Genomic DNA, 23,918 nt, shown 5'->3' on the forward strand with positions numbered 1-23,918 from the left:
ACTTTTCCACGAGCATCCTCAAGGCAAATAATGCATCTGTGGTACTCTTTCTAGGCATGAAACCATACTGTTGCTCGCAGATACTTACTTCTGTCCTGAGTCTAGCCTCCACTACTCTTTCCCATAACTTCATTGTGTGGCTCATCAACTTTATTCCTCTGTAGTTCCCACAGCTCTGAACATCCCCTTTGTTCTTAAAAATGGGAACTAGAACACTTTTCCTCCATTCTTCAGGCATCTTTTCGCCCGCTAGTATTCTGTTGAATAAGTTGGTCAAAAACTCCACAGCCATCTCTCCAAATTGCTTCCATACCTCTACCGGTATGTCATCAGGACCAACTGCCTTTCCATTTTTCATCCTTTGTAGTGCCTTTCTGACTTCCCCCTTAGTAATCATTTCCACTTCCTGGTCCTTCACTCTTGCCTCTTCAACTCTTCCTTCTCTCTCATTTTCTTCATTCATCGACTTCTCAAAGTATTCTTTCCATCTATTTAGTACACTACCGGCACCAGTCAACACATTTCCATCTCTATCCTTAATCACCCTTACCTGCTGCACATCCTTCCCATCTCTATCCCTCTGTTTGGCCAACCTGTAGAGATCCTTTTCTTCTTCTTTCGTGTCCAACCTGGTGTACATGTCTTCATATGCCTCTTGTTTAGCCTTTGCCACCTCTACCTTTGCCCTACGTCGCATCTCGATGTACTCCTTTCGCCTCTCCTCAGTCCTCTCAGTATCCCACTTCTTCTTCGCTAATCTCTTTCCTTGTATGACTCCCTGTATTTTGGGGTTCCACCACCAAGTCTCCTTCTCCCCTTTCCTACCAGATGACACACCAAGTACTCTCCTGCCTGTCTCTCTGATCACCTTGGCTGTCGTCGTCCAGTCTTCCGGGAGCTTCGGTTGTCCATCGAGAGCCTGTCTCACCTCTTTCCGGAAGGCTGCACACACATTCTTCCTTTTTCAGCTTCCACCACATGGTTCTCTGCTCTACCTTTGTCTTCTTAATCTTCCTACCCACCACCAGAATCATCCTACATACTACCATCCTATGCTGTCGCTACACTACACTCTCCCCTACCACTACTTTACAGTCAGTAACCTCCTTCAGATTACATCGTCTGCACAAAATATAATCTACCTGCGTGGTTCTACCTCCGCTCTTGTAGGTCACTATATGTTCCTCCCTCTTCTGGAAATAAGTGTTCACTACAGCCATCTCCATCCTTTTTGCAAAGTCCACCACCATCTGCCCTTCAAAGTTCCTTTCCTGGATGCCGTACTTACCCATCACTTCTTCATCGCCCCTCTTTCCTTACCAATATGTCCATTACAATCTGCACCAATCACAACTCTCTCGCTGTCTGGGATGCTCAGAACTACTTCATCTAGTTCCTTCCAGAATTTCTCTTTCAACTCTTGGTCACATCCTACCTGTGGTGCATAGCCGCTAACCACATTATACATAACACCCTCAATTTCAAATTTTAGTCTCATCACTCGATCTGATACTCTTTTCACCTCCAAGACATTCTTAGCCAGCTCTTCCTTTAAAATAACCCCTACTCCATTTCTTTTCCCATCTACTCCGTGGTAGAATAATTTAAACCCTGCTCCCAAACTTCTAGCCTTACTACCTTTCCACCTGCTCTCTTGGATGCACAGAATATCAACCTTTCTCCTAATCATCATGTCAACCAACTCCTGTGCTTTTCCTGTCATAGTCCCAACATTCAAAGTCCCTACACTCAGTTGTAGGCTCTGTGCATTCCTCTTTTTCTTCTGACGCTGGATCCGGTTTCCTCCTCTTCTTTGTCTTCGACCCACAGTAGCTGAATTTCCACCGACGCCCTGCAGGTTAGCAGTGCCGGGGGCGGGCGTTGTTAACCCGGGCCACGACCGATCCGGTATGGGATTCTTTAGATGAACGCTCATATTTGTTTGGCACAGTTTTTACGCCGGATACCCTTCCTGACGCAACCCTCTGCATTTATCCGGGCTTGGGACCGGCCTACAGATTGCACTGGTTTGTGCCCCCATAGGGCTGCATTATAAAAGCAAATCAAATCAAAAGCCTTTAATGTCATTAATATGCTGTGCATACAACGAAATGATGACTGCTTCGCCACAAGAATAAAATAGAATAAAAATCGAAGAACATCTTGGGTAAAAAAAAAACAATAGATAAAACATCAAGGCACAGTTACTGCTAAAATAAATAAATGAATAAATGGACAAAAGTGCCGTTGCAAAATATTCCATTACAGTACTGTTATTTCAGCGGTTTGCGTTCAAGGCGGTTTAATAAACACCAGCCAAAAGCATATAAAATCATAAAAAGAAGCCTCCTAGCTTCATGCTAACATATGATGGGAACAGTCATTGATGGGCTAGGCTAGCTTTGATGTCAAGTTAACTTACAAACCTTCAAACAACTGCGTCACAAAATATCGCATAAAAATCTGCAATTTAGTGGGGCCGCAAGTCCCAGATTTTTGTTTTTTACCGTTTCTTTGGTTCAGTTAATTCACCCAAACATTGATCCTTCAATCATGAACAGAAGCAATGATGAAGATATGTCACTGCATTGCTGGCTGGAAAATTATTTACAATGAGTCCAGTCCAAATCAAGATTGGCAAAAATTTCAAAGGCTCAACAACAGTGTTTACCATTCAAATACAATTTCCAATCTGTAGTTTATATAAATGGCATACCAATATTTGAAGCCATTTTTTTACCCTCTCAGCTGTCATGTCATAATGTTTGTTTTCCACCAACAATGGTTGTGGGTGAAGTTTCACACACTGAAACAAAAACAAAGAAAGCCCCAAAACTATTTTTATGTCTCAACTGACTAAATTATTTCTTTTCATAATTTTTTCAATGGTTTTATTTTTAGAGTCTTAAAGTGATAAAATAATTCCCTTTGGTCATTATCTGTCTCACAGTCATTGAATTTTGAACTGTTGTCCTTCAGCAGCAAGTAGTCTTATGTACCTTTTAGTAGTACTAATAGTGTATGTACAGTAGTTGACACTTTTAGCTATTGTTTCAAAAATCACATTCTTTTGCCATTTGAATGACAATTGGCTAAACCAAATGAGATCATCTTATTGTGTATAAATGATTTCCCCATTTTTCTGTCCTACAAGCATGGAGGCTTACAGTGGCCTAAATTCCCCCCGTGGTTTTCAGCACTTTGACTGTATTTCACGGTCTATGAAATTGATTTGTTTCACTTGATATCACATATAGTTGAAAGTGCAGCGCTGAAAACCCCAACCTTTCCTTCCCAAAGACGGACTCCAGCGAGCCCGGTCTCAGCGTGTGAGAGCAAACGCGATGAAAACGATCCTAGGACTTTTCGTTTGCAAACAAAAAATAATTGCTAGTTTGTGAACACTTGCTGAGTCCGATGCCTGAGGTTATTGCATTTTTTTTTTCCCTCCCTATGTACAGTTAACTGTATCAGTGGTCTGCATTGTAGTTAGTCAGCTGCTCAAACAATCAACACTGATCCAAACTGACAACTGGAGCAACTGCACTTAGTTCCATTTTCCCCATTTTTTTTCTTCTGACCTTTCATTGTGCCTCTCATTTTTGCCTCCCCCCCACCCCCCTTGACTCCCTGCCTCTTCTTGTTTTCCGTTCTCTCTCCTCTCTCCCGTTCCCAGACTCTCATGTCCCAAGGGCAGACGTTCCCAGCTGAGCCAAGGAAGCAGGGGCCAACCAAGTCTCCCAAGGGGAACGCTGTGTCTTCTTTACCGTTGCCACCCGCTCCGCCTCCTCCACCCCACAACAATCACTCCAACCTCTTCCTCTCGAGCGCTCTGCTCGGCCTTCCTGAACCTAATCACCCCAACGGAGTCATCCAAAGCACCACTCAGGACGCACCTCTGGCCCTCATCACTAAACCTCGCAAAAACTCTGCCTCTCAAGGCAAGTCCCCTCAGTGCGACTCCGATGGCGGGTCAATGCCCGTCAATCTTAGCACGGGGGCGAGTAGGACCCAAACAAGCGCCCAGGTTGGGATTCCATCGCAGCCACCTACTACCTCACCTCATGCCGCGAGCTATGGATCCAGAAAGAGCAAGACCCCAAAGGCGAAGGGACAGACGCCAGGACTGGCACAAGGACCGGGACAAACGGCGCCTTTAGCGAACTGGAAAGGCTTCTCCCAGAACCATTTGGTACAGTCTTTAGTGGATTTGTTTCGGGGAGGAGAGTCCGGGATCGGGATCCCGGGAGTCGGCATTCCCGGTGTTGGGATTCCCGGGGTGGGGATCCCTGGGAATTGCAACCCCGCGGCTGGTCTCCCCGCCAATAAGGAATCCGATGACTCAGGCGATGATGACGACGACGACGACGATGACCTTGAAGAGGAGGAGGAAGAGGACGATGACGACTCTGAAGACAGCTTGTCAGGTCGGTACTTTTTATATACAGCACTAAATTAAACTTAACACTTGCATTGAATCTATGGCTTTTTTTTTAATAATTTTACTACCCTTTGGCTTTTTTTGTAATCATTTTATTTCATGGGTCTTGGTGAAAATTTTCACTTTTTTTTTAAACTTTAATATAACAGGAATTTTTATTTGTTTCATTTTGTTTACCGAAATTTTTCACATTTTTTTTAAACCTTTTTTTTTGCACAAGAAGTTTTTTCATTTGGATAAAATATCCAGTACTTTTTATTTCTTTCATTTCGTTTATACAATGCCCAGGTTCAAAAATTAGCCTGTGTTACCGTAATTTTAATCAACTCTTACTTTAAAATGTTAGCGTAGCAACGAATATAGAGCTTCCAACAAAAGATAAATTTCCCACCAAAGCATATAGTTTGTTTCACAAATGTCCAATATTTTAATACTAGAAGATAATGTGAAATGTCATATATGGGCTGATGAAAATGAGCATTAATGTTACATTAATGATTTTACTCTGCCTTCTCTTGCTCTTAATTTTGCTGCATATATTCAAGTAGTCATTCAGTGCTGCCAGGTATTCTGCGGCACTACACCGAATGTGCAACTCTGAATTTTGACTTAACCTGCATACTGTAAAAAAAATATTCCAAAAAAGGCAACCTTCAATGGCTGAAAATCTGCAATACAGCATATCAGTGACGACGTGTTCTGTTTTCCTCCCGTCCAGAGTCAGACAGCAACTCCGACAGTGACATCTCTGGCAAGAAATTGAAAGAGTCCAACGCGCTGTCATCTGACTCGTCAAAGAACGAGATGACTCCCCGCAGGCTAACCAAAGGCCCAGAACTACTGACCACCTCAGCCAATCACACAGCCACCAGCTGCTCCCCTCTCAATCTGCAGGTCATCAAGACACCCACTATTGTCACCAGCTCCAGTGCCTTGGCCTATCACAGCTCTCCCGGCTCCTCCTCCTACAGCCTGGCCTCTCCATTAGGTAATGTGTGCAGTATCTGATGCAGACTCTGTGGAAAAACAGGCCCGAAGATTGGTTTTGTACCTCCTGCCGACTTGTTGCAAGCAGCAGATGTTCACTTTATCATCATTAAAGCCGTCCACGATACCGCGAAGAAAAAGCTCGCCGGATGCGACTCAAGTGTGTGCTCTTTTAACGCAGTATGTTGAAGAGAAATCATTACCTTTAGATAGGTAGAAAGAACGCAGTAGCCGAGAGTCAAGGTTTTGTAGTGGCATGCCTGTGAGCCCTGACTACTCTACGCCGCTCTCCGTGTATGACAATGACTTACCCACATTATAGGAAGTAGGTTATATTGTATTTGTAGCCAATGCAGTCACTGCTGTGCAGCCTGCTTTGTGCTCCTGCTTTTCTTAAACTGCATTGTTCAATTCACCAGTTTCTTGGGATTGACTCAATCATTTGCTGTAGGGGTTCGGATCCTTTTAGACAAAAATTTGCTAATGGTATTAATGGGTTGGTGACTTGTACAAAATTGAAGACATTTTCGGAGTTACTTTCCAAAATAACAACAAAAAAAAACATAATATATGTGCATGAATGAGAGAAGTGGAGGGGGAAGAGTGAGGCTACAGGGAGAAGATATAGCGAGGGTGGACGACTTCAAATACTTGGGGTCAACAATACAGAGCAACGGAGAGTGTGGTAAGGACGTGAAGAAACTGGTCCAAGCGGGGTGGAACAGTTGGCGGATGGTGTGTTATGTGACAGAGGAGTATCCGCTAGGATGAAGGGCAAAGTTTATAAAACAGTGGTGAGGCTGGCCATGATGTATGGATTAGAGACGGTGTTCCTGAAGAAACAACAGGAAGCAGAACTTTAGGTAGCACAAATGAAGATGTTGAGGTTCTCGCTCGGAGTGAGCAGGTTGGATAGGATTCGAAATGAGCTCATTAGAGGGACGGCCAAAGTTGGATGATTAGGAGACAAGGTTCGAGAGAGCAGACTTCGATGGTTTGGACATGTCCAGAGGCGAGAGAGTGAGTATACTGGTTGAAGGGTGCTGAGATGGAGCTGCGAGAGGAAGACCAAAGAAAAGGTGGATTGATGTTGTGAGGGAAGACATGAGGACAGTTGGTGTTAAGAGAGGAGGATGCACGAGATGTGCTTAGATGGGAAAAAGATGACATGTTGTGGCGACCTCTGACGGAACAAGCTGAAACGAAAAGATGATGATGTTAGGAGTTACTTTCCACATTTCCCAAGTACCCACATTTTCCACTGTTCCACGTTTTCCGCACAAAAAACAACATGCAATCGACTGAGAATCCCACAAATCATTTTAATTCCACTGTTCAGGACATTTTGTGATCTCCTGTCCACATTGCAGTAACTCCCATTCCATCTTAATATTAAGAACATTTTGTGAACGATTTATGACATTCCACAAATTGTCACAATACAATTTTCCTCCGCCTTCCACATTTGACTGATTGAAACCATTCCAACCTAAAGTGTTAATCTTTGAAGACACCTTGGAAATTATTATCCCCTTCTCAAAAGTCTCAAATTTACTTGAACTATCTACATCCTCCTTGCACATTTCTCCACTGATTCAAACAACACAAGTTTTCCATAGTACATTTGAACAATCCAAATAATCCCACTGCATTCCAGCGCAGCCTCAGATCTTCAGCATTCACATGCAATTTCCACAGCATTTACATAATCTAGTTTGAATGCGGAATTTTAAAGACACGCGTGTTGAGTTTTTGTTTCCAATTACAACTGAGCTGTTTGTCCACAGGTTTAGGGAAGAGGAAGCGGGTGGATGAGAAGGATTTGATGACGCCTCTGGAGTTGGGGTACGACTCAACTTTCCATCTCTACAGTCTATGCATTTACTGTCCGTGGGCTTTTTATTTTTTTTGGTCATTAATTTTTTTTTTTTTTTTTTTATTGTGAAAAACCAAGGTGGCGAAGAGAAACAAGAATCAAAAACGTGTCAGGGCGACCTCAGGGCGAGGTGGCCTACTATGCGCCATGTGGCAAGAAGCTGAGACAATACCCAGATGTGATGAAGGTATCCAGTGCGGCGATATTCTTCAAACAGATCAATGTCCATTCATGTTTGTTTGATATAATTTCCTTATGTGTACTCCCGTTCTGCTTCATGTAAGCCTAATAGTGTGAGATGGTATTCGTAGCGTCCCTTCTTGTGCCGTTTCCCCTCACCTCTCCCTCTGCAAAGCAATGATAAATGGTTCGTGTTGGGATGCACAGCTTTGGCCTCATTTGTACAGTGCGCCACCGTCATGTTTATTTGCTTCAGCGGTGATTGTCAAACTGCCTTTAGTGCAGCCGCTCCAAATGGAAAAAATGGCTGCTCAGTAGTACCCACTCGATGCTCATCCATCAATCAGCGGGCAGTTTAAAAAAAAAAAAAAAAAAAAAAAAAAAGGGTCTGGCCACAGATAAGGAGCCTGAATTGTGCACCCCAAGGTCACAATAGTTTTTCTTTCCTTAAGAGCCTTTGCTCTTTTTGTTTTTTTTTTTTTTCCCCTCCCCTGGCTTTTACCGTGATTAGCAAGACCTGCACAGATCCGCTGTAATCGTAGACTCCCTCCAGTCCATAGTTAGCCTCCCAGCTGCTTTGCCATGTCGCTCATTTCGCATTTTTCTGCCTCAACCAACGCCATTTATTATTTTCTCTTCTGTAGTATCTATCCAGAAATGGAATAAGTGGCATCACGCGTGATAATTTTAGCTTCAGTGCAAAGATCAGGGTTGGTGACTTCTATGAAGCCAGAGAAGGACCCCAGGTGACTGCCTTTCATCTCTCTCCCTCCCGTTTGGAAAAGCCGTTTGAGCATTTTATTATTTTTTTTTTTTAATATACCCTTGATATCCAGCTTAAGGTCAATGAACTAGTACGCTCTTTGCCCTTACTGCTACGAATGTTAAGCGCACTAGTTGAACGAGTTTATTCCACTACTGTCTGTAGAACATTTCTGCACACTTGTAGGACAGAGTGAGGGAGAACTTTGTACTGTTCGACATTTGCATGTTACTTGGTAGAATTTTATGTCACTAATGGCACAGGGTGGTCACCTATTGCACAGTTTTTCCTCACTAGTATAATTTAGACCCTCTACTATACCACAGTTTGCCTACTTTTGGGGACAAAGAGCGTACTAGTACATTAACTGGAAACCAAGGATTTCGGATCCATACTTTGCTGTAAACTGAGTATTTATTCAATATTCTTGACATCCAGTTTAACTTGCGTGTACTCGTATTACGCTGTTTGTCCACATTGATCCATTTTCTTCTGCTCATCTGGGTTGGATGGCTGGGGCTACTAGTAGCTTTAGCAGGGAAACCCAGACTTCCCTCTCCACAGCCACTTCTTCCGTCTCTTCCGAGGGGATCCAGAGGTGTTCACAGTCAAGCTGAGAGACTTAGTCTCTCAAGCATGTCCTGGGTCGTCCCCGGGGTCTTGTCCCGGTGGGAAATGGCCAGAACTCCTCACCAATGATGCCCCCTGGAGGAAATCTAAACATGCGTTAGTCACCTCACCAGGCTTCTCTCAATGTGGAGGAGCAGGAGCTGTACTCCGAGCCCCTCCGGGATGATTGAGCCTTTCACCCTAAGGAAGAGCCCGGACACCCTGAGGAGGGAACTCATTCCGGCCGGTTGTATCAGGGATTTTGTTGTTTCGGTCACGAACCACAGCTCGTGAGCATAGGTGAGAGTAAGAACATAAGATGGACCGTTAAATGGAGAGCTTGGCCTTTTCGGCTTAACTCTTATCTTCACCACAATGGACCGATAGAAAGTCTGCAGTACCGCAGACGCTGCACTGATGGACCTGTCGCTACATTTTTCCCTCACTCATGAACAAGACCCCAAGATATTTGAACTCTTCCACTTGGGGAAGGATCTCATCCCCTTCCTGAAGATGGCACTCCTCCCTTTTCCAATCGAGGACCATGGTCTCCGCTTTAGAGGTGCTAATTCTCATCCCAGCCGCTTGACACTTAGCTGCGAGAGTTGAAGATCACGGTCTGATGAAGCCAACGGAACCACATCGTATGCCAAAAGCAAAGATGCAACACTGCTCACAAAAAGCGGATCCCCTCTAAAACCCCCCATCGAAAACGAGTCTTGACTAACTGCCGGCAATGTGGACCATTGACATCAGTCGTACAAAAACCGAACAGCCCGTATCAGGGATTCGGGACCCCCGTACTCCACAACCTGGACGAAAACCACACTGCTTCTCCTGAATCTTAGATTCACCTTCTCCAAGAACCCTCCTCTTCAGCACCACTGAAAAGACCTTAACAGGCAGGCTGATGAGTGTGATCACCACCATAAGGTGACTGCTCGAGGGGAGGCTTTTGTCCACACTGCAAATTAACTGTTACTGTATAACATATTTGCAAAGTAGTAAGACAATTTTGGCATACAGGTGTGGCAAATAGTGAGGAAAAACTTTGCACTAGTTGACACGTACTCTTAGTACTACTATTGAAGTGCTAAATGTTAACTAGTTGAATTAGCAACAGTTCTAGTAGCATGCAATTGAAAACTACCAGCAGTTGTGCTTCACTAGCATCATATAGGTGTAGCATTAAGCATGTTCTTTTAGCGAGGCCAAAGAACTTATTAGTATCTGGACCTTAAAGTAGATAACTTTTACATCAAATAAATGTAAAAAAAGTTTGAACATTTATTTGACATCCTTGATGTCCATCTTAATGTCCATGTACCGGTACTCTTTTTTTTTTTTTTTTTTTTTTTTTTTTTTTTTTTGTCACTTGTTAGATGCGCAGTGGACTTTTAGATCTAGTAAAAATCCATTGCTGCCTTTTACTGCGCCGAATAATGTCACTAGTAGTAGAAATTGAGAAAAATGTTACGTGAGTCCCTTTTCCCCCGATTTGTCTTACTAATATGGATTAAAAAAAAAAAAAAAGACAACACGGGCCTTGAACTGGAGCTCCTTGATACAGAATAAATGCATCAACGTCTTTCCATGCTTCCCCCCTCCCCCCGGCCCCCTCTCTCCTTGATCCCTGTTCAGGCTGAGCTTCACGCAGCAGTCACTGTCAGGGCAGGGACAGGAATATGACATAACTTCCACAGGTGGCCTGCGTCGCCATGTCAGACGGTTTCTTTACCTTCCTAAAACCGAAACAAGACCCCTTTATATAATATACATAATTATATAAATCCTGATCAAGTGAATAGATATATATTTTTTGTTGTTGTGTGTGTTTTTCCATATTAAATGCTCCCTCTAGTGTTAAATGTTAACAAGTTTTTCACCACTTCCCCTCCCGAACTCTCTCTGCATGGATTTTCTTGTCTCTCCAGGGTTTACAGTGGAACCTATTGAAGGAAGAGGAAGTCATTCCTCACATTTTGGCAATGGAAGGCCGGAGGGGTCGTCCCCCCAATTCGGAGCGTCAGTTAGCGGGCGAAACCGCCAAAGCTTACCGGCGGAGGAAAGGTCGACCCCCGAATGTGGGCGACCCCTTGGTGCCGGAAGGTCCCAGTCCCAGTGAGGTCAAACTCCTGCGCAAATTAGAAGCTCAAGGTCAGTAGAAGATTACTCTGATGAGTCATATATATAAAGAACTATTCCCCAATTGGTTGTGAGATAATTGTATTGCATTCGATATTCATATGTCGATAAAATGTTACATATACTTTTGCTTTGGTCAGCGTTGGCAACAGGAACCACAATAAATGGGAAAAGCAGAAGTCCTAAATGAGGTTTACTTCAAGTAAAAATCTTAAGCAAAAACATACAAATAAAAATTGATTAGAAATGAGGTAACAGCTAATCAGGGAAAAAAATAATACAATAATACAAGTATGTTTTTTCAGATTATAGGATAGAAGCTGGCTCAATATACAGCACATTTAAAGGCAAATTATTTTTCTAGCCGACAACAAGAGAATTCTCTTAAATAAGGCCATGGCTGGGGAATATTTATCTTGTCTCAATCTGTTTGGTGCATCGTTGATTCTGTTGCGTCGTCATCGTTTATGCAGTTTAGTTAATATTTCCTCTATGTTTCCGCTTGTTGTTGTTTTTTTTTTCCCGCGAGTTCAACCTCTCTACATCTTTGTCATGTTGTCGTCCACGGGTGTTCACAAAGGTGTCGAGGCTATTTTGGCAACATACGGAATAGAAAGTAAGAAAGTAATCTGTTTTTAATTGTTGGCAGTAAAAATGTGCTCAAATGTGAAAAAAATAATCTTAAGAACAGGAAGGAAGATTTCTACTTCCCACCACTGTCCTAGATTTAGTTTTTTTTACTGAACTAAACATAGCCCCCCATCATTCATTCACAAAAGCAGGGCCAGGCAAAGAAATTCCTCACTAACAATTTTTTTTTTTTGTTGTGGTGTTCAGAAATAGCCCGACAGGCAGCCCAAATGAAACTGATGAGAAAATTGGAAAAGCAGGCACTGGCACGTGCGGCGAAAGAGGCCCGGAAACAGCAAGGTCTGAACTTAGTTTTGCTTTATTTTTGCCGCTGCTCTGTTGATGGCTACAAGGACATTGGCTCTTTTATGAGTTTTAATATTGTGGAACCATTTATTTATTCAGCATTATTGAGTTCTAGCCGAAGGAACTAGTATGTGCTTTATTCACACTTGTAAAACTGACTGTATGACATTTCTGCACAGTAGTGGGACAACTACATGTTAATAATGAGGTAAAAAGTGAACTACTGGACACTACTAATAGATGATTGTTCATTCACACGTAGAATTTGATAACCAGCATACGTCTTCTCAATAAAACTGCTCAACAAGACACTCAATTTTTACGCAAATTTCAAGAGCGGAGACGTCTTTAACCACTACAACACGTTCTTGGTCAGCCTCTCAAGTCAATTTGTACAATTAGATATTTTAATCGAGAAATAATATATATATATTTTTTAAATAATTGCAAAACAATCAGTGTGAACACTTGCGAGTTACATCTAAAGCTTGAAAAATAACCGTTTGGTTAAAGAGCTTCTCCGTAGTGGTTTATCAACCATTGCAGAACCATAAAATGACAATTAGCACTGGTATTTACCAGTGCTCTTAATTTGGCCAGCTGTGGTACAAAACCTTACATCGGGTAGTCTGGTAAATTTGTGAAGCACGAAACCGCTGAAAGCCAACGAACAGCGTGGAATGCGGCCTAGCTTAGCACATCAATGCATAACATAGAGTTGTCAAAATTCAACTCGCGGCATCCACACAGTAAAAATGTTGGCAATGTCGACTACAGCCGCTATTATTCCCTGCATCAGGAACAAACGCGCTAGTTTGAGGTGCATTCTTAAATCAAATTGTCACTTGATCGCGTGAGTTGCTTTGATTGCCAATTTAGACTGACACAGATTCAGTCTCACGGCGACAGCGGGAGCTTGTTGGCACGGCCGAGAGGGGCTACTAAATCTGGCGCTGAGGGTCCAGCTGTGTAGGTCACTTTTGTAGTTCGTCCTATAAAAACCCTCTTTGACTCTTTTAGCGATCATGGCGGCAGAAGAGAGAAGGAAGCAAAAAGAGCAGATCAAGATTCTCAAGCAGCAGGTATGTCGACTCGATTCGTGTGCTGAGCAATGTTTTCCTTTCCCCTTGAAATTCTATTCCTGTGCGTGCGTGTATAGGAAATGCTCAGCAGCTGTATTCACATACTCAGTTTACTGCCAGCATTAAGTATATTTATTGTCTGTTTGGCGAAATGAATCGGTAAAGCGCCGCAACTGTGAAGTGATGTTATCCGAAAAGTACTCGCTGTTCGGGTCACATTTGAATCATTTTGACATTTTCGGCAATAAAAATACGATAAATGTCATGCTTTGACCCTAACATTGTTTGTTTAAAGGGAAATTCCGGTGGTTTAGATTAACAATGTATCCAATAGGTCATGTAATATGTACTGTATCTTGAAAATGTGACGTTAATCCTCACTCGTTTAATGGTGTTTTGAGAATATTTGACGATTGCAAATTTTCAGGGGCGCCGCCATTTTGGCAAGTCACATGACCTACTGTACGTGTGCGGATGTGACTTTAGTGTCGGAACAAAGGCTCGATTACGATGGGACACAATTATGGCCAATGCTGATTTCTCGTATTTATCCTAATCTGATGAAGAAATAGCAGTACTAGTATCAAACGCCAGAATTGCGGCGCCCCTGAAAATTCGTAATTATTGATAAAAAATCTTCTCAAAACACCATTAAATGAGACAGGATTAACATCACATTTTCAAGATACAGTACATATTACATGACCTATTGGATACATTGTTAATCCAAACCACTGGAATTTTCCTTTAAATGATCCCAAATACACACAAAGATTGTCATTCTTATGTATGTGTGCTATCAAGTTTGTTCCATCTCTACTGAAGGTGGATTTTCAATTAACCAGCGTGTGTTCAATTAAGAAAAGGTGGTGGGGATTTGAAACTATGAAATTGTATATGCTGTAAATGTGTCTTAATTATGATGGTGGTAAACATTTTCAAGAAGGAAATTAAAACAGTCCCGAGAGCTGTCTTTTACCACATTTTTACCCATATTTCTGCAAAACAACATGCACCAGTTGGTCTTTGAGTGAAGGGTCATGGGAACTCTTGAAACGGTGAAAAACAGCAGGAACAGAACAGGAACAGAAAAACCCCAAAACAAGTACCATAAAATTTTGAGTAGCCCTCTCATCCATAAATACATAGACAAGAATATTATTGCCCAAAATTGACATTGTGCGTACTGTAATTTCCGGTTTAGAAGCCGCAACTTTTTTCACACACTTTCAACCCTGTGGCTTATGCGGTGATGCGGCTAATTTGCACATTTTTTGTAACGTCTGCAAGGGGGCACTCAAGCGGAAAACGTAAGATTGAGACCGGTGGAACATATGTGCCGAGGAAATGACTTTTACCGGTCCGGCCCTGTTAGCGCTGCGCTAGCGTCTTACTGCTATGTCTCAGTGATTTTTACCAGTATGTTTTTTTTTTTTTTTTTTAAGCAGCCCTATTAGCGCGGTGTTAGCAAGGTGCTACCGTTAGCATTAGTGTGACAGCGTTAGTGTGGCGGTGCTATCTTTAAACTCTATGTATCGTCTTTATTTGTAAATATCTCGTTTCAATGTTGGCACTTACGACTTTTACACGGCTGCGGCCTATGTATGTACCAAATGGTATTTCCTTTACAAATGTACTAGGTGAGGCTTATAACCAGGTGCGCTCTGTCGGCCGGGAATTACGGTATGCATTGAAAGCATATCAATATCAACAATATCTACAGGTTGCATTTTTTTTCACCCCCCAACAGGAAAAGATCAAGCGTATTCAGCAGATTCGGATGGAGAAAGAACTCAGGGCCCAGCAGATACTGGAGGTACGGAACCTGACTCAACAGGGCCTGATTAAGCAGAACATTCCTGGATAGCTGCAGCCCCTCCGACTGGTGTATAGTGTTTTTAATCTTCCTAAAGCTCATTACTGAATAGTGGCATGCTTTGGAGGCGTTGCGTCTTCTTAGGCATAAATCCATATGGAACTAATGCTAAATTGGTCTTGGTTGACGGCTGTTGAATATTAAAATGGCAGTTGCTGCCTCTTCAGACCTTATTTAAATTGGACAGAAAAGTCTTATTTTTCTCCTTCCATCAGACAACAGTAACAGTTCGGCGTAAGTGGGTCGAGTGGAATCGGGTGGGGGTGGGGGGGGGGGTTAAGGTGCCACACACCAACACACCCCGGATGCGTACACATACACGGACGCACATGCCAGGCGCTTGCAATTATAATGCCACAGCTTCAAAGTGTTTTAGGACTAAATCAATTTTGAGTCGACACGGTTGACAAGACGCTCTTAACAGGAGGCCTCAAACAGTTTCACAATTATGTGTTAAAGAGATACATAATTCATCGGCAGTGTTCTACAAATTTGACTAGCATTGCGCAAACGTCCGCTTGGAAGTCGGGGCAAAAGCCGAACTCATCCGCGACCGATCGATGGCCATCCGTTCTTGACTCGAATCTTTATTTGCAGGCAAAGCGGAGAAAGAAGGAAGAGGCGGCCAATGCCAAAATATTGGAGGCTGAAAAGCGGATAAAGGTAGGATTCATTAAAGCTCTGGAAAGAATTTGAACACCTATTGGCTTTGCGTCGTGGGGTGGGATGGCCATTTTAGGCAAAAAGCAAAGACACGGAAGCGCGGTGCAATATTTGTGTAGTTCTGAGGCTTCTGCGGCCTTGCCAAAACAGTAAACCGAAAATAGTGTTGACTCACAGTAAAAATGTTTGGAAACTGAATTGTCCAAGAGCCAGGTTGTTCGTAAATCGAGGTTCCAATCCCTGTCCAACAGTACTTTGTTTCCAACAAGTTTTACAACTATGCCTTAAGTAATTCTACTAGCGCACTGAATGGACTTCTTATTTGAGGACAAAGAGCATACTTGTCCGAGGACTTTACGCTGGACGCCAAGGATATTGAAGGCTCAAATGTCTTTCTGTAAAATCATTAAAGCATTTATTTGATATCCTTGATAGACATCGTTAGGCCAACGTACTAGTACGACCTTTGTCCGCACTAGTGGGACAACTACCTGTGATTATTGAGACAAAACTGACATGTTTGACAACACTGTCGGTGTGATAAAATTCTACTAGTTAACATTCAGTGGTTAAAGGTCAAGTGTCGTGCCTGTAGACATTCTAAAATAGATATTGTAGTGAAAATGACACACAGCATTATTCACTTCAATGTCCACACGAAAAAATAATGCGCAAAGTTGCGGAAGTCTCATTCGACATCCGAGTGGTACCCATATTGCCTCCATCCTCTGTCCATTACGTCACACCGCGACATTCGCCTTTGAAAACACGCTCTGCCACCTACTATGGGACACAGAAGCACTTTCAAAGAAGAGAACATCTCACAATTGAGTGATGTGACCAGGGCAATTTTACCCTATCATTTCAAGCTATTTAGATGATATGCGGATCACTTCTAACTAACAACACACTCCAACAGTATGTTTGAGCCCGCCCGCCAACCCGAACCCGTGCCCCTCATCTGAACCTGTGCTCGGCGCCGACGACTACATCAACACATTTAGCACCCCTGACATACGTGCGCAGATATTTTGTTAGATTCTGAGAGGATTACGCCCCCCCCCCCCTATTATTTTTTTTCTTAGCTCTATACACACCTACCTGTCATATGGAACCCACGAAGTTCTCGCCCTTTGCACCCGTGCAATGCGTTTTTCACGACGGACCGGGTATTTTTGAAAAGTATGACGAATGAGTCCATCCTCCCGAGTGTTCGAACAATACGAGCTGTTATTTTGGCTAACCCAAAGGAACAAAGGGCTACCTTCCAGCAGGTAAAACAAGTAGAAACATACAAGGTCGCTTCAGTGGGCCTCTGCTACTAGAGGATTTTCATGGCGGGAGTGACTAAAAGCCATCCACGTCAAAATCATGTTGTGTGGTGAAAAAACAGATGGGTCCATACTAGCTGCTGTTTTTTCATTAATATACTAAAAATCATGCATTTCATGTCAGTGGCACTTTAACCAGTAGTACAAGAATGCGGACGAGTCTAGTCTAAATTAGTGCAGTTTTTCCTCACTAGTAAGAACATAATTGTCCTTCGACTATGCCAACGCTGTCCTTACTATATATCTCAAAGCTGAATGAGATAATTGCAGGAGGTTGTTGTTGAGCTTTTTTTCTTTTTTCCCCATCACTTTGAAGCGCACCAGTGTTCCTTTTTCAGTTGGCGTCGCATCCAAAAACAAAACCCGGATTGGCAGTATTGTCGCAGCGTATTGATCTTCTCCTCTAATGTCTCTTTCTCGCCTCTCAGGAGAAGGAGCTGAGGAGGCAGCAGGCGGAGATCTTGAAGCACCAGGTACGCTCGCTATTCCACTTCAGCACTAGTTTCTGCGCAAAAAAAAGAAACATTTGCCTCTTAACTTGAATTGATTAATAACTTTTGTATGAAATTGTGTACATTAATGAACAAAAGCAACTGATCGTGAAAGTGATGAGTTATTCTTGACATGACAACGCAATGCTTTCTGGTTCTGGATATTACTTGTTTCATAATATTTTGCCAACTCTCTCTGCCAGGAGTTGGAGAGGCATAGACTAGATATGGTATGGGTATGTTTATTTTTGTACATCTAACACCTGCATCGTGTAACTGGTTGTGTTATGGTTGTCATAGCAATGCATTAAGTGTAGCACTGGCTGCTGTCATACTACATTCTTCTGCATGGCTTTCCAGCAAAACAAACAAAAGAGAGGAGAGAGAGAGAGAAAAAAAAAAAGTCAGTATGCTGCCTCCATCTGCTCGTCCTGAGGGACAACTGACCCTGTCACATTGGCCGGGCAGCTTCTGTCCCCCTCCCCCATTCCCTCACACCTCCCCTCCCCCCCTCTCTTCTACTCAGAATGCATTGCAAAGACTGCTAGCCAAACCACACTCACCGTGTCTCAAAAGTGCACTCCAGGAGTTTCCATCCATCACATGCATCGTCTTGTTGTGTTGGAGTGGCGCATTGCTCATGAGTAGGGTTGCAAAAACGACGGGGAATTTCCAGTCGGCGGGAACCTTCACAGGGAGTTCGCAGCGGGAGAATAAACCACAAATTGATCTGAAAAGTGAAAAATCCTCGCTAAAACAACCACGGAAGTGCAGTGGTAACCTGAGTTACAAATGCCCCGACTTTACAATTTTTCCAGTTCCGAGCCGTCCCCTGTTGAAATTATTGTGGATATCCGTTGCAAAAAAAAAAAAATATATTTAAGTTAGAATAACTACAAATAACACACAGTAATGGTGGTTACATTACCTCCAAATGGGAGACGAAAAGCTGTTTTACAGAAAATGGCCCTCTATAATTGCGTTATAGATATAAAACATATAGTAACATAAATAAATAGAATGTGGAGAATTAAACACTGAGTGCATCGTGATTAATTGATTGCGAAACCTTCTTGGCCACTGGGGTGCAGTATACAGAGTCATAAAGACAAACGAGGAAGGCCTTCGCAACTGCTTCAAGTCGCTGCAGTCGTTTTTCAACACAGATACAGAAAACGTGCCTATGACTATTCCATGTCGGGTCAATTGTATCTCAAAGCGCCAGTAATTGACAGATTAAGCTTGAATACTAACCCCCAATTCCCAGTTGTCGGACGATTTGGCTCAGATGTCCGTGCATGTTGTGCTGTCCGAGCGCGGGACCTTAACTTGGCCCAAACTCTTATCCTTCACTGTTCCAGCACAACATCTGAAATGCGTTTTTTTTGTTTTTGTTTTTGTGGAGGTACTTGAGTCTTTCAATCAGAGTTGTTGATTTGACTGCAGAAGAGCTGTCAAAACGGCGTCTCAATAGATCATGGCCGTCATCAATTCCAGCCTGGAGAGAAATAGCTTCCCTATTTTGGCCTGGCCATCCTATTTGTAGCCGTTCTCACAAATGCGCATCTGCAGCCCGATTTCAAAAGGGTCTGCCTAGCTCATCCCATTGGACCCACACACAAACTAAACTATTCGACTACAAATTCTAATAACGTTTTATTGGTATTTGAAAGGTTGAATGGGCATTTGAAATTAATTTCATAGCATGCAGTGAACCCCAGTTATCGCTGGGATACGTTTCAGACCCACCCACGATAGGTAATAATCAACGATAGACTCCATTTAAAAGAAACTATATCGTTGTAAAAAGAAAACTGTGGCTGATGCAGTTGTCCAAATAAGAGGCAGCGCGCGCTTTACTCAAGTTGTTTATACTCCCAAAATAATTACAAAGCTGATATGTAAAATAATCAACACTGTGTATTAAAACAAATGTCACAAAAGTCAGCTAGCTTAATCCAAACATACAGCGCAGTGGTACCTTGACTTATGAGTTTAATTTTTTCACTAATCAATCTTGTAACTTAGTTTACACTGATCAAATTTTTGTCTGAAATTAATTTAAAAAGATTATAAAAGTTACGTGTTCCTACTTTATTGTAAAACATAATAAAAGACAAACAAATTTTTTATAAAAACTAGTGTTCACCCGAGCGGCACCTTGGATCAGGTGCTAAAGCATTGCCCTCACAGTTCTGAGGACCCGGGTTCGATCCCGGCCCCGCCTGTGTGGAGTTTGCATGTTCTCCCTGTGCCTGTGTGGGTTTTCTCTGGGCACTCCGGTTTCCTCCCACATCCCAAAAACAGGCAACATTAATTGGACACTCTAAATTGCCCATAGGTGTGATTGTGAGTGTGGCTGTTTGTCTCTATGTGCCCTGCAATTGGCTGGCAACCAGTTCGGGGTGTACCCCGCCTCCTGCTCGTTGACAGCTGGGATAGGCTCGAGCACTCCCCGCGACCCTCGTGACGATGAGCAGGAAAGAAAATGGATGGAGATATATATATATATATATCTATATATATCTATATATATATATATATATATATATATATATATATATATATATATGGCCTCTTAAGAGGCGTGGCCCAGTGAGTGACTCCAATTCTGGTTAAATGTCTTGTCCTGACTCCTTGTGAGATTGATTATTTTGTATTTTCATTTTTCGTGTCCAGTAATTGGCTGAAAGAAAATCGATGATTTTTGCTGTTTTTTTTTTTATTTTTTATTCAACTTCACTATCTAAAGCTCGCTTTGGCTCGCAACACAAATTATGTAACTCAACAAAACTGTAAGTTGGGGCACTTTTTAGTCAAGGTAACACTGCACTGTAAAAAAAATCATTTTCAAAAAAAGAGAAAAACAGGTCGCTTGTAGCTGGGCACGAGCAATGAGGAGTGATATTGCCCAGGTTCCCTATACACAGAGAAAGTGCTGTATTGTATTCCATTTCACACACACAAAAAAAAATCAAATCTCCATGGGGACTACTAGGCCCCCAGCCTTTTTTTTTTTTTTTTTTCATCACAATTCGAAAATGTTGCTCACAAGCATTTGAGTCGGTGTGTTCGGAATGTTCTTGGCAGGCTGAACTAGCCGTAATTGTGTCCTTTGGTGGCTCACAGTGGGAATGACAGTCTGATATCGTCGAGGGGGGAAAAAAAGCTGAAGAGATCAAATAAAATGATAGTCAGTCACCTGTGATTCTTGTGGCCTTTTGCGGGAAGAGTGTGCATCATGCACCAGAGGACAAAATAGATGTCTCATCCTCCGCAGTCTCATACTGTGCTAATACTCGAGCTGCCAAATCCGCTGAAGTGTAACTGCTCTGTTTGTAGCTCATCATATATTTTTTTTTGTTGTCCCCTCCGCAAAATATTAGCAAAGCGTCAACATTTTTGTCGCCTGCGTTCTATCCGCTCTAGCTTAGAGGTGCCGACGCCGTCCGTCACTGATTCCAGCTGCTTCTCTTTTTTTTGAGCCTGTCATCACATCTACGTATCGCATCTATGTGTTGCTTTTTGGTTGTCATCGTACTACTGTTACTCTTCACTTAATGCTTCCACCATACATGTGACAGTGTATACATGTGAAGCATCGTTTTGTGTTTGTTCCAAGTATGGTGCCGCTAATGAATTCAGCGCATCACTGTTGTTTTAATACGTTACTAAAATTGTGATTGTACGGCCTTTGACCGGGCTATTGGCGGAAAGTTCTTATTACTGTAATATTCCTCTTGTTTTCTGCCACTATAGGAGAGAGAGAGGAGGAGGCAGCATGTAATGCTGATGAAAGCTGTTGAGGCTCGCAAGAAAGCAGAGGTAGTCCGTAGGCTCCAAATTCAAAAGACAAAACACACCGCACATCACACCAGGGGTGTCCAAACTTTTTTTTTTTCCTCCGGGCTAAAATCAATCAAGAACATTAGATCAGAAATCTAATAAGAGTCCTTTGCCTCTGTAAAATCATTATTTACCGGACATAACCATCATGGTATTGTATCTTGCAATATATTGCTGTCATAAAATGATGCGCACCAACATCAACACAACAATTGCTAAATTACAATGATATTTTTTATCATTATAGTTTATTGCACTCCGATTGATTAAAATGGCATGGACAAACTCGATTGACGCTGACCCAGAAAGCCTTTAATACTTCACAAAAATAAACAACGGTGGCTATAGAGCTCGTGCACGTGACGTCACCGTTTTCACGGCGCCATATTGCCGGTCAAATAGAGCTGCTCGACATTGTGGGGAGACTGAACCGGAGGAGAATATTTATAATACCCAAGACCTGTTGTGCTGTTGGTTCTCACAACAGACGAGACAGATATTCAAAGAGATCATTCTATGCAATGCCAGCTGAAAAGACCAGAAAATATTGATGGATTTCAGCAATTAACCCTTTAAACATGATGGATGGTCCCCAACCTAATACACACGCCTGTGTAGCGATCGCTTCATTTCAGGTAGGAATTAATCTACTCAATCTCAAATTACCAAGAAGTATTTAGAATGCCAAGTTGGCTCACTTGAGAACAATGCGTATTAAAAAAATTTCTGTAGCAGAGGTTTACAGAGGTTAAGCGTGGCAGAAATCGCTTCCGTGTATGTTCTGTGGAGACAACTCCATCCTCTTTTTTTTTTTTCCCCCCAATCATAGTTAATGAATGCGAGTTTGTGTAAAACCAGGGGTCATTTATTTAAATATTGGTATTTTGTATTGAATACTAGTCGATGGATTCCTTCAAAGGTTAACGTGTGGCCAAACGCTTCCACATTCACGAGCCGTCAAAACCGTCACCATGTGGGATTTATTCCTGATGAGAACAGATCCAGCAACAAAGTATTCGTATGCGTCCAGACTTTTCTACGCTTTCAAACTTTTCCGTGTAAATCTCGAATATTTACTCACCAGATCCATGTGTATATCCAGTTGTCCAAGACGAACGGAAGCGGGTTAACAGTCCAATTTCTGATCGTCGAAAACATCGACATGAAATACGGGTCCTCTATGCCGAGTTTATCTAATTTTTCCATGTACCTCCGTTTATTTTCATCTTCTAAATGTCTTTAACAGTATCGGTATCTGGGCGTCGCGCTATAGGACTTATTTTTGTGTCATCTCCAACTGACTTAGCATTGAGCAATGCTTAGCTTGACCGGCAATATGGTGAGGTAAACAAAAGTCGCGTGATTTTATGACGTAGGTGCACGAGCTCTATATCATCATTGTTTTGTCAAAGTTCTAACCCATGAGTGATCTGTTGAAAACAACGCGAAAGAGCTGACTAAGCACTTTGAGAGACGGAAATGAATGTGGGCTCAAATTAGTTCACCAAAACATTACAACTAGCCTCTTTTTTTTTTTTTTTTTTTTTTTTGACAAACCAGGCTAACTCAAATGCTTCTAACCTGATTGGTTTGAAAACAAAAAAACACGTTTGAGTGTTGACACTTCTCAGACAGTTCAAGTTAGTTAATAGATTGTTCTCGAGCTATTTTTAACTTTTAAGACGAACCAATAATATCAATTTGTAAAAAAAATGCTGCCAGAGCTTTCTGTTTAAGATCTGAGTCAAATTAGAATCTGTATAAAGGTGACAATTTTTAAAGTCATGGCATGAGGTTGATTGTTATATTTTCAGAAATCAGACATTGACACAAAGCAAAATGCGGAGGAAAGTACCGCAATTCCCGGCCTACCGAGCGCACCTGATTATAAGCCTCGCCCAGTACATTTGTAAAGGAAATACCATTTGGTACATACATACGCTGCAGCTGTGTAAAAGCCGCATTGAAACACGAGATATTTACAAAAAGACGGTACAAAGAAAGAGTTTAACAATAGGGTTAGGGGCCTGACAGGATCGGTTAAAAAAAAAAAAAAAAAAAAAAACTTAACCGGTAAAAATCACAGACACGCCAGTAACACAACAGCAACACGCTAGCACAGTGCTAAAGCTAGCGCAACACTTAACATGGCCGGTAAAAGTCACATCGTCTGCACATATATTCCGGTCTCACCCTTACCTTTTCCTCTCGAGTGCCCCCCTTGCAGCTGTTAGAAAAAATCCACAAATTAGCCGCATCAACGCATAAAACCGCAGGGTTGAAAGCGGTTGGAAAAAAGTTGCAGCTTGTAGGCCGGAAATGACGGTATTTTTGCTTCTTGCATGGACTTACTGTTTGAACTGACCTCATTTTGCTTGTCTTAAAAAATTATGATTAGTACTAGTGGGGTGATCAGGAGCGTTGCACCCACAAGGGTGGCGGGGGTTGCAACCCCCACACTTTTTTTTTTTTTTTTTTTTGCCGTCGGTACTAAAAATGGATGGCGGGTCACAGTTTGGATACCCCTACACCACGCCACAAAAATTGGAAGTCATTATTTTCTAGTCGCCTCCCCACGTTCTCTTTTGTTCACTCTTTCCCTCCCTAGTCAAAAAGATTCTGGCCCTCAAGCTCTTTCCCTTTGTATGCATAGCTGCAATCTAACACTTGTCTCACTCGTCTCTTTTCACAC

General features: G+C 42.3%; 1 protein-coding gene across 10 annotated transcripts in view; it reads left to right on the plus strand.

Annotated features, from left to right (window-relative positions):
• The window catches only part of baz2ba (bromodomain adjacent to zinc finger domain, 2Ba), a 127,027-nt gene that overhangs the window by 82,907 nt on the left and 20,202 nt on the right, over positions 1–23,918 (plus strand). For 3 of the 10 annotated variants that reach the window (XM_061813915.1, XM_061813914.1, XM_061813919.1), the window contains exons 9-21: positions 3,677–4,427; positions 5,160–5,429; positions 7,216–7,273; positions 7,383–7,491; positions 8,129–8,230; positions 10,791–11,013; positions 11,839–11,931; positions 12,958–13,019; positions 14,770–14,835; positions 15,493–15,558; positions 17,318–17,362; positions 17,584–17,610; positions 21,140–21,205. In XM_061813915.1, coding sequence (XP_061669899.1) covers positions 3,677–4,427; positions 5,160–5,429; positions 7,216–7,273; positions 7,383–7,491; positions 8,129–8,230; positions 10,791–11,013; positions 11,839–11,931; positions 12,958–13,019; positions 14,770–14,835; positions 15,493–15,558; positions 17,318–17,362; positions 17,584–17,610; positions 21,140–21,205 — 1,938 coding nt within the window. The remainder of the gene's footprint in view (positions 1–3,676; positions 4,428–5,159; positions 5,430–7,215; positions 7,274–7,382; positions 7,492–8,128; positions 8,231–10,790; positions 11,014–11,838; positions 11,932–12,957; positions 13,020–14,769; positions 14,836–15,492; positions 15,559–17,317; positions 17,363–17,583; positions 17,611–21,139; positions 21,206–23,918) is intronic. The other 7 variants (XM_061813918.1, XM_061813922.1, XM_061813916.1 and 4 more) reach the window with 4 other exon arrangements.

Source organism: Syngnathoides biaculeatus, chromosome 3, assembly GCF_019802595.1.
Source record: "Syngnathoides biaculeatus isolate LvHL_M chromosome 3, ASM1980259v1, whole genome shotgun sequence".
In the NCBI taxonomy this organism is placed as follows: Eukaryota; Metazoa; Chordata; class Actinopteri; order Syngnathiformes; family Syngnathidae; genus Syngnathoides; species Syngnathoides biaculeatus.